At 38.8% G+C, this 12,062-nt stretch overlaps 1 protein-coding gene across 3 annotated transcripts in view; it reads right to left on the bottom strand.

Annotated features, from left to right (window-relative positions):
* The window catches only part of NCKAP5 (NCK associated protein 5), a 1,523,932-nt gene that overhangs the window by 482,087 nt on the left and 1,029,783 nt on the right, over window positions 1–12,062 (bottom strand). For all 3 annotated transcript variants that reach the window (XM_044074934.1, XM_044074933.1, XM_044074932.1), the window contains one exon: window positions 10,697–10,735. In XM_044074934.1, the coding sequence (XP_043930869.1) occupies window positions 10,697–10,735 (39 nt within the window). The remainder of the gene's footprint in view (window positions 1–10,696; window positions 10,736–12,062) is intronic.

Here is a 12,062-nt window from a genome sequence, read left to right on the forward strand (position 1 = left end):
GATTGACTTGAATGTATTCACATATCTTAGTAATAGAAAAAACACTATACCCAACTCGTTTGGCATACCTAAGATTCACAAAGGCGTAGAACACCTAAACTAGAGACACATAGTTGCATCACATGGCTCAAAAGCTCACCCTTTAGCAGCCTACATTGACAAAATATTGAAACCATGGTTTCGGGAAAGATCTCACTTACTGAAAGATTTGTGGGACTTCCTTAGTAGACTTACTTCCAAACTTTGGTCCAAGAATGTAGAATTTCTCACTATAGATGTCATAGACCTTTTTACCTGCATACCCAGCATCGAGGGCATTGAATTATTTCATAACAGTTTAATAGAATGTTCTTTCCTGATGAATACTAAGGTAGAATTACTCAAAGAATTGATGATGATTGTGTTGAAAAACAACTTTATTCACTTTGAGGGTGAGTTTTTTTAAACAAATCAAGGAGTTGCCATGGAAGTGGTCTGGCCTCTTCTTATGCAAACTTGGTATTACTCTCACTGGAGATGGTACATGTGTTTAAATCAGAATTCTTCAAATTCTGTAAAACATATTTATGATACCTGGATGACAGTTTTATTTTGCAGAGGGTCCCTTGGAGTTCATTCTACAATTTGTTAAACAACTCAGTACTTCCACTTCCTTTCTAAAATTCACTTGAAATTTTAACAAAGTGTAAACTATCTTGACACTTTAATTTCATCTGGAACAGATGGGTTCATATCTAAGATTTACAGAAAGCCAACTTTCAGTGCTACACAGCTACCACCCTATGAGTCACAGAAAGAGTTTGGTAAAAGAACAATACATTCAAGTTGCTAGAATGAAGTCTAGTAAAGAGGCCGTGGAAGCAGAATTCACTGTTCTAAAGAACATATTCACTCAGACAGGCCATCTGGTAGATTTTGTTAACACTATTAGTATGGAGATATTACACGAATGGGGGAACAGACAAATCCTCTACTGCGACTAGATTTACATCTAGAAAAGAAAACAAGGTAGCTGAGAAGTACTCCACTGGAGATAAGAACCTTGATTACAAAAGGGCGCTGATCATAGAATATAACAAAGTAGCCCCCTATGTTAAGAATGCGTCTATATTATTTAAAAGAAGTTTCAAAACTTCAAACGTGCCTTTGTCGACAGCCTAATGTTGAAAAGGCCAAATTCCGAATACACGGAACAGTGATTTTTTTTTCCTACTGAAAAAAATCGCTGGTCCGCAAAAAAAAAAATAAAAAAATAAAAAAATAAATAAATAAAATGTAAATATACCAACTCTGACATTGCACCACAGTGTAGGAAATGGCAAAGTCCCAAAAACGGCCCAGTGATTTTTTTCCCCTAGGAAAAGAAATCGCTGTTCTGTATCTTCGGGAATTGGCCTTTTCGACATTAAGCTGTCGATGGAGGCACGTTCGAAGTTTTGAAACTTTTCTTAAATAATAGGGACCCTTAAAAACATTATCAGTAGGAACTAGTGCATTATTAGTTCTAACACCACCTTGACGGGCATTTTGGGTTCTGAACCAATATTTCAGTGCAAGACAGTATACAATTTAAAGCAAATTTTCCAGAGTTATGATACCCACACTAATGAACCTGAGCACAGTAAAAGCACAAACCATATGGGTTTTGTAAATCATGCCACCCACATCACCAAGCAGAAACAAATTACTCTTGACAATGGGCTTAACAGCAAAATTAGGTCAAAAATGGTAATTGTGACATAATAGGTTTAGTCTATCTGACAGTCTGCTCAGGATACAACAGTTTTATATAGGCAAAACTGAGTGATCATTTCACAAAAGAATACAAAAGCATCTTTATGACAATGACAAGGTGAACACAAACAATGCTTTATACAGACTCAAGGTGGTTTGCACAGGCCGTTGTATGTATATATTTGGAATACTAGAAAAATACCATGGGACTCCAGAGGTGGAGATTGGGGTAACCATATTGAATTTAGAGAATTAAAATGACAATTATGATTAAATGCAACTGATCCACCTGGCTTAAACAACATGACATCAACTCACTCAGGGTTAAAAATTAAAATGCCAAACTATTAAAAGCACCTAGTACTGCATTTGCTAGTCATTTATTAACAGACTACTCAGAGAAATATTATATGTTTTAAATAGTGTAATGTCTTGATATTGCATTTTTATATATTACTCATTATTTTTTATGGTGCACACTTGTTGTACATCATTTTAAGGACATGGCACAGCATGCTTCTCTAACACTCTTATGAAAGAGGTACATGTTTTTAAAGTTTATTTTTTTATTGACATTAACCCCTACAAGGCAACTGCAGTGGACCACCACTTGATGTTAAGAGATGCTTATGGACATACTTTGTTTATATTTACTTGCTTTTACTATTGTTCACTTATTTATGTATTTATTACACTGTGCCTTTAAGGAGGCCTATATATAAGGAAGTGATGCATGCAGCGTCTTTAGATTCTGATGAAGTTCCTGTCATCTGGCTTTTATTGTTTTTTTTAACACTTGATGGATTTATCTGCAGTCATTTAGGTCTCCCTCAGAGGTAGACAACATTTTGTATTTGGTTATAGGTCTTTTACTCTGTCCTCTGTTCTTTTGCAAATGACTGGGACCATTTGCGGTGATAAAAAGAATAAAGAAAGAGAGAATAAATGCAATCAACTAAAAGATTAGGCAGGTAGTAAAGAGAAAGATTGAGCAATTTATCACTTTAATTTGCTGAATCCATGGAAGGAAGTAGAGTTCTGCAGAGAACATGCAAGGGAGCCTGGCATGGTCTCAGAGCCTGGCATGGTCTCAGAGCCTGGCATGGTCTCAGAAATGCCTGGGACAACTACTGAAGTGAAACCCTGACTCCATGTCCGAAAATGGGGAAAAAGGGGTTGTGGACAGATGGATGAAAACCATCTCAGTAGCCCCAGATAACCTACCACCAGACTACTTTTTTCTTGTCACCGGCTGTCACCTACACAGCATCAGTCCTTACACACCAATCCAAAATAATACTATGTACCTAGTTTATGGAAACAGACTTAATTCTTTACGGAAGTGACACCTTTTGAACAACTGCCCAACTAGATTTAGAGCCACCCTACAACCACTTTCTAAAAGCCTAGAAAGACGGATCAGAAACTGCTTATCCTGTACTCAACATAGCTGCAGACCCTACCATAGTACCAAATTTGTCCTACTCTCCTTCCTAGACCATACGTACCCAAGGCAATGATGTCACTGCAATATTCCTGGAACTCTTCAAAGCTTTTGATACCACATCTAATGAAATACTGTTCCACAGACTTAGGATGCTTAGCTTGAGCAGAGAAGTCTGTCTTTGGTTCTCTAGCTACCTCACTCCTAGAGAAGTCTTAAATGGCAAAATGTTACATCCACCCACGTTACTGTCTTTGGAGTACTACAAGGCTCTACAACTTGCCCATAATTGTTTAACAAGTTCATCAATACGTACAGAGTAGCACCAATGCCATCTTTACTACAATATCTAGAGGATTCTACCTTAACCTGTAGTGCCAACTCCAGACATTTCTCAATTGCACAAACCCTTAAGGCATACGAAGAGTGACTAGCAAGTTCTCATTTACTGTTAAATGTAAAAAAACTAATCTTATTCACAAAGATGTCTACAATACTTAAACTCATACTTCTCCATGAAGTTACTCAGCAACATATCAGAAACTGCTGAGCATGCAGATTTACTATGTGTTATCAATGACAGAAATGTAATAGGAGCATCAGTGTGGCTTTAGAAAGTGCCCAAACCTTTAGCTAGATCTTACTGCTGTGTTCATCTGCAGTGCAGCAACTTCCAATGGTCACAGATAAACACAAACAATAGTGAGCAAGGTAAACTAAACTGATAGAACATAATGTAGAAATAACATCTGGAGAGAAGGTCAGGCTAAGACCATACAGATTACCAGAAGAAGGATAAGTAAGAGATAAAGTTCAAATGCTTAAGCGAGGCATAATATAAGACTCACAAAGTGAATGACTTAGCTTAATGAAAATAGAATCTGCAATGACTTTAGGACATTTCAAAGTATAGTAGCTATTCTATAGCTTGGAGCGATGAAGGAGAATCTTCTAAAGGCCAGGTACTTAGTAACACTAGACTTGACAAGAGTGAAGTGGCTAAAAACTCTAACCTGTGAAAAACAAGCTTTAGTAAACACTGATGATCTGTTTAGCTGTTAAAAAAGTGAACCAGGTGTAGAGGAACTGAAGTAAAACTATAAAAAGAAAAGAAGCAGGTCATAAAATCCTGACCCTGTACATTCTACAAAAAGACAGGGGAAGGATTTGCTTCAATTAGCTGATCACTACAGAAAGTGCATGCCCAATTTTGTGACTACCGCCTGCCCTTTGACAGATCTCACAAGGAGAAAAACAAATGTCAGCATGTAGTGGTCTCGTGAAGCAAAGGATGCAACATACTCAACAGAATCTTTTTTTCATAATGTATGTTTGTAATTCTTGGTTTTACTGAAAGAGTTTACCTTATATATATGTATATATATATATATATATAAAATGACTTGTCAGAAGCAGGTTTGGAAGCTCTGCTATCCCAAGACATTCAAGAGGATTGCAGCCTTTGTGCTACATTCAATAGGAAACAGAGACAATCAGAAAGGATATACTCTGCTATTGACAGAAGGTATCTAGCTATGTCCTTTTATATCACTGTTGCAGTATCAAAAATAGAGGGGATCTCCTGCCCAGGGCAGACTGATGCTTGGCCAGTATACAAAAGCCTAATGGTCTTGTATGCAAAGTATGTCACATTTTTGCTCCCTGCACAGAACATATATGGATTGGAGACAGTGGCATTGACAAAAGGCAGGAGTCAGAGCTGGATGTGGCAGAGTTAAAGATGTTAAGATTTGCACTGGCTGTGACGAGGGTGGACAGGATTAGGAATGAGTATATTAGAGGGTCAGCCCAGGTTGGAAGGTTTGAAGACAAAGCCAGAGAGGAAAGATTACGTTGGTTTGGACATGTGCTGAGGAGGGATGCAGAGTATATTGGGAAAAAGATCCTACGGATGAAGCTGCCAGGTAACAGGAAAAGAGGAAGGCCTAAGATAAGGTTTATGGATGTGGTGAGAGAGGACATGCAGGTGGTTGGTGTGACAGAGCAAGATGCAGAGGACAGGAAGAAATGGAAACAGATGATCCACTGTGGCGAATCCTAATGGGAGCAGCTGAAAGAAGAAGAAGAAGACAGAACATAGGGCATAAAAGGGATGTAAGATGCAACTACCAAGAACTTCTTTGCTGCCAGCTGGAATGCTACTTTTGCTAGTTGGTCTGAATGCCTTGTTGCTGTGCTGTGTACTTAGCCACCAGATTAGTGCCCTGTTGGGGGTTGTTTTTTTTTTACTTTTCTTGGTCTTGTATTCTATTTTGCTACCTACAGTTCATATCATTCAAGTAGGGGAAAATATCAGTGTGGGAGGCGGATTCCCTATAAGGATCATCATGAGCTGTATCTTTTACATTTGGGTGCATCCCACAACCATACCTCTTGTAGTATCTGTAAGGCATTTATGCCTAAGACAGTTAGAGGCCATTTGTCTTCCCTGGCTATTTATCTTGAAAACTAACAGATTGATCGGTTAGCCCAGGGTAGCATGGCAGAATACTTTAACCTGAGATACTCCCACTAGGTAAGAAGAAGTAGGCAAAGAAGTCTTAATTCTTTAGCTGTCCAGACTCCATTAAACATCCCTCAAGAAGTGGGTAATATCTTTGTAGATCATTCAGCATCTACATCGGATTCTTCTGCCACAACCTGGTAGGAGGCTGGCATGGATCCATCCTTCTACACATCCTCTGAGGCTTTGCAGGCCTCTGTTCCAGATGTCAAGGGGGAACTGTTGTTGATTATCTTGGGGGGTCTGAGAGGGATTCCACAGATATTCATCAAGGGGAGTTTCTGAGTTCTCTTATCGAATCTTACCAAGGGTCGGAGCATCTGGTATTTGTAAGGGCTGAAGTTCCTTCCAAAAAAAGACAAATCTTATGATCTTCAAAGGGAATGGCAGGAGTTTACTTGGGGCTTGTTTTCTGCCTTGATGGCAGTAAAGCCTCCTCAATGGGTTTCAGTACCTGCTCTTCCTTGAACCTCTACTCCTTCTAAACAGCTTAGGGAACCAGGTTCCAACATAAATCATCTCTCTATGTTATAGCTATAGCTTTGTTAAGTTTGCTAATTATAGTTTTGTTTAAGTTTTGCTAATTATAGTTATTGTCAAATTGCTTTAGTACCATTACTATGCTACATTGGACAAATTTTCTTATCATGCTTATAATTTTGCATCCCGTTGTACTATTTTTATGTTACCTTCTAGTATATAGTGGAGCTTTTCTCCTCGGGCCTCTGCTGAAAATGGACATGTATCCAGCCAGACTAGCCCGGTCAACAAATGTAAAATAAATAAATAAATAAATAAGGATTCAGTGTCTGATCTTTGTTCTATTCTTCACAAATGCCTTCACCTTTGGCTTATGGTCCTGATGATATGGATTCTGTTAGCCCTGAGTCTCCTTTTGAGGAATTGTCCTTTGGGGACACAATTTCTAGGATGATGGAACACTTTAAGTTGGATTCTCCTCAAGTATCCGATATTCAGAGAAGATATTATGAGTGCCTTCAGGTGGATACTCCTAAACAATCAGCAGTTACTCGTGTTTTTTCTGCCTTGTTAGGTACTTTCCTGTGCCTAAAAAACCTAATAGGTACTATAAGGTTCCTGAGGATTGTCAGTTTTTATTTAAATGTCCTTCTGCTGCTCCTGCTGTGATGTCAGCCTCTAAGTTTTTGCCCTCTGATAAGGATAGTAGGACAATGGAGACAATTGTCAAGAACATTTACACTGCTTCTACCTTTGGCCTTTAAGGCTGTTAATTACTGGACTGAGATGACCAGGTATGCTCTGGCCTTGATTGATCAGGCATGTCAGGTTATTTCTGACCTCCCTAATTCTGAAGGCAAATCCTCTGCCTTATTTTTTTAGATTCTGAGTCTGTACTAAGTGTAGCTATAATGCTTCTGATGCCTCTTCAAGGGCTTCAGCTTTTGGGTCTGTCATGAGGCATTATTCTTGGCTTCATCTTTAGTCTCTGCCCGAGGACATTAAGGTCAAGTTGCTGGCTGCTCCTTTGTATAATAAACATCTTTTTTGGGACTGCTGCTGCAGACATGTTTCTCCTCAAGTCTCCTCAAGAGAAAGGCAAAACCTAGCAGGACCTTAAACATCTTTTTATCTTTCCTATCCCAAAGTTCCAGAGGAATTATCCTTCTAGATTTGCTTTTGTACGCAGGCATCCCCACCAAGCCTCCAAGGGCAGGAGGAGTGAGAGTTAGGCCCCTCTGCTAAGGCTTCTCAGATTTCTATGGCTCAGAAGACTCCTTCATCTGATAAGCCTGCTTCTCTTTGGCAATTCACCATCCCTCTTATTTTAGACCAGGATCTTTTATCCCTTCAGCTTTCTCATTGTCTTCCAATTTGGCACCTTATCACTTCAGACTCTTGGGTTCTTTCTATCATCCACCAGGATTACTTCATGGTATGGAAGTCTCTACCTCCTTTTTCAGGGATTCTTCAACCTCCTCTAGAGCAACTTCCTCATTTCTTAGATGTTCTATGGTGCCTGGTGAATCAAGGAACCAATCAACCTGTTCCTCTTTCCCAAGTGGGAATGGATTTTCTTTCAGGATGTGCCTTGTTCTTCAAAAGGAAATCACTTGGAAACTGATTCTGGATCTCTTCCAGTTCAACAGCTGTCTCAGGGTCCCTTCTTTTTGTATGCTTACTCTTCAAATCCTGTTTCTTCTTTTATCACCCCAGGCTTTTCTGGTGTCCTTGGATCTGAAAGATACTTACCTTCATACCCCTATTCACCCTCTTTTCAGGAAGTTTTTACATTTCTGTGTATTTCTTTCATTCTCTGCTTTAACCTTTGGCCTCTTTATTGCCCCAAGGGTATTCACAACATGCCTAGCTCCAGCAATTGCTTTCTGCAGGCTCCAAGAAATTCAGATTTTTCCTTAACTATACGACCTGTTGCTTCAGGTGCCTTCTCCAAGTTACCTGTTACAGGATCTGAAGTTTGCCATCTCTCTTCTTCAAAGTCTGGGTTTTACTATTAACTTCCAAACATCCATCCTGACTCCCTCTCAGGATCATGTGCATCTGTGATACAGGATTCAGACAGTGCCAATTTTGGCCTCTCTTCCACCTCCAAAAGTATTTGTCATTGACAGCCTTCTTTCAGTCTCTTCTTTCTCTAACTGTAATGCTAGCCAGGGAGTTTCTTTGGGCACTGGGATTCATGGCCTCTTCTATTCCAATGCTTCATCTTGCCAGACTGCATATTCAGAAGCTTCAATGACACCTCAAGTCACTTTGTCAGCAACATTGTCACACTCTGGATTTTGGTGTATCTTTCCTTTCCTATCTAAAGAAGGAATTCAAGTGGTGGATTCAACAGTTTGCTCTCAGCCCAGGCAGGCCTTTTCAGCCTCCAATCTCTTCTCAAAAACTGTTCACCAGTGCCTCAGAAATGGGGTGAGGGACTTATTTTTGTCACCTGAAACTTTAGAGTCGTTGGCCTCCCCATCAGCAGTCAGACCATATCAGCATCAAAGAGATGAGAGATTTTGACCCATCACGCTTTTCACTAAATGTTCTCTACAGCTCCCTTGAAGGTGTACACAGACAACACTATAGTGATGTGGTATGTCAACAAGCAGGGAAGCACAAAATCTTACCTTCTCTGCAGGATGGCTCTTCAGGCTTGGGAGGTGGCTCTCAGTTATCAGTTAACTCTTCAGGCAGTATACATTCCTTCTGTGCACAATCTAGTGGCAGACACTCTGAGCAGGTCCAAAACACAGGCTTATGAATGAAAGCTTCATAGAGACGTGTTTTTGGACATTGTCCATCAGTGGGGTATTCCTCATGTAGATCCTTTTGCCTCCCCTCTGAACAGGCAGCTTCCTCTCTTCTGTTCTAGACTGCCATGCCATCTGGCATGAAAGATGGACACCCTTTCTTTTCCTTGGAAGAGGATCTTTCTTTATGCTTTCCCTCCTCCTCCTCTACTTCCAAGAGTCCTGCAGAAGATTCATCTTTCTTGCTAGTGACTCGCTTTTGCACAAGAGAGCATCGGTTTCACCTCTTAATACATCTGGCCAGTGGTAATCACCACAGGTTACTTCACGGCTGGATCTCCACACACAGGACAAAGGGTCTGTCATCCATCCTTACTTAAACACTCTTCAACTGACACTATGGGTTATAGTGTTTGGATCCCTTTTAGGCACATCTTTTCTGAAGATAGACTCAGGGTTTTACAGGAGGCAAAGAAATCCTCAACCAGAAAATCTTATATACCCAAAGGGAAAAGATTTTCTGTCTGGTGCCATGCTCGTATCCAGGACTTTTTTTTCTGTGGGGTTGCCTCTGGTTCTCTCTTATTTGTGTGAGTTGCTCCAGACTGGCCTGCCTAGTCTTCTGTGAAGGCCATCTTTTCAGCCATTTAAGCTGGAAACGTGCAATGTTGGAAACATGCAAAGAGATGGCTCAGATGAGCAGTGCAACCTGTAGCTTATTCCTAGATGAAACACTTATTTTCAGAGATGAAAGCTTTGCCTGAGAGAGAAACATGTATCCATGGCCTTTCCTTTTGAATAAGACAGTCTGCATTCTGGAAGGGCTACAAGGACTATCACAATCATGATGTTACTGTTTGGTTTATTCTGAAACTGCAAAGCTTAGTTGGCTATAAATTTAGTTTATGGAATATTGAATAAACCTGTGTTTTTACTTATGTCTCCCCACCTCAAGTGAGGTTTTGTGAGCTTACTATGCATGTATTTGTGTGTGTGTGTGTGCATGTAATTTGTCTCCTTATATGTATATGTGTACTTAAAGCAATTAACAATATTTTCTAACTATGGCTGCATAACTTGGAAAGCAGTCACTGGACACTACCTCACACCTCATACCTCACACCTCACTGTGGGGAATACTTTTTAATGCATTCCTTACCAACAGGTGGTTTCACTGCAGGCATATACTGGTATGCTACTTCTATCAACGTGAAACTATAGCAATAGCGTGAAGCCACAGGTATAGTTACCAATATTGCTGTAAAACATATGAGAAATATATAAATTAGACTATCACTTTAATTCTACTTAAATGGAAAACATCGTGTTACAAAACAAGAAAGTGAAACTTCAGTAACAATAAGGTGTAGCCTTACTGTAATGATATTTCAAGCGTCATACAGTTGCACTCATAGCCACTTTTTAAAACATAAGTCTGATTCATCAGTAACTAAACAGCACATACTTCGAGGGAAGGGGTTTGAGGGAGAGCAAGCATGTGTGCATGTGCATATATAGATATGTGTGCATGTATGTGCATATTTATACACACACACACACACACACACGCACACAAACTTCCATGCTCACACATATGTACATATGTGTGTGTTTTCACATGTCTAGAAGGTTATCCTGACGTATGCAAAACTTTGATATACTCAAACAAGAATCATAGTATATTATGCCTTCTAATATCATCGTAATGTTAATCATAAACTATTTTTGCAAATGACAACTGGCTTGACTTACCTTTTGAGTTAGAAGAGCTTGAACAACTTGATTGGCAACCTACAAGAAAATGAGATGCAAACATTAAGTATAATTTCACACTTATTGCTAAATCTTTATTTTTTTAAGTATGGAAACAGAATTTAATGACAGTTATAATCAAACCAAGGCCAGAGCATGGCTTTTTAATGGTTATTGTTTCAATATGGCAAATCAGCATAATAATGACTTCACCACACTGCTTACTGAAATACGATCTTCATCCTTGACAACTAGTAGAGTGGAACAGATTATTGTTTGAATGTTTTCATGATGCATAATTGTCTCCTGATTCAATATTGACAAAATGTTGCAGCTATAATGACACTGAGCTACCATAAACTGCTGTTGCAAATTAAAACACCTACTGTCATCAGCATGTGGTCAGGGGGTTTCACATCAGACTCGGTAATTGACTTTGCATCAAATTACATTTCATTGATTAGAAGAATTTTATAAAGAACTGAATACAGTTTTCCATAGTAATATTAATTTAGACAGTCTCCTCTCAGCAAATAATGATACATAAGTAAAAATGTCATTAGCTCATCATTATTAGAAATTCAGATTTTTTTTCAATATAATGCACATCTTAGATTGTATTTGCTTGCCATAGCAAGAATTTATGATGTGTTTTTGGTGCTACAAAAGAATGAAAATGCTGTAAAGGTACAAAAGCTTATGAACATGATATCGCTTAAACCTATACATCTATAAATGAGACGGTTATAAGAAAACAACTATGTTTAATAAGCAATGTACCATATAACCCATCAGAAGTTCAACTCTCTATGTAGACACATTTTTGTAATACCTACTAAGTAAAATCATTCTGGTTTAGTGAACAATACCTTTTCTAAAACATTTTTGATGCTGAAATGCTTCTCCAGAATCACAATATAGTTCTGGTCTATAAATAGGATCAATGCAACTTTTTAATATCTTGGGTTTCATGACGTGACTTAGTATTGAATAAATGTTGTCTTTTGCCTGGAACTAAAAAGGTAAGGTTACATTTTATATGACTACCATATGTTCAAATTCTTTTAATCTACATTCATCTTTTTGCTGGCATTATTTTGTAATGTACTTTTCAACAAAAATAAATATAAGTATCTGACAGAAGAGAGTGCTTTTGACTGTCATGCTTTTTATTAAAAATACTTTAAACACATGAAGAATGATGTAACAACTAAACTAGACATGTATAACATTCCTGATGTACAGTTACTGCAGGTAATACTATAGCAATAACCTACACCTGGGTGTGGGTAATGCTGGATTTACCCACGGTTGGTGTGGTTTGGTCACGAGGGTGAAGCCCGAGTGGCCAAACAAAGCCAACCAT

This window comes from Protopterus annectens, chromosome 6.part0, assembly GCF_019279795.1.
Source record: "Protopterus annectens isolate FY-2018-M chromosome 6.part0, PAN1.0, whole genome shotgun sequence".
Lineage (NCBI taxonomy): Eukaryota > Metazoa > Chordata > Ceratodontiformes > Protopteridae > Protopterus > Protopterus annectens.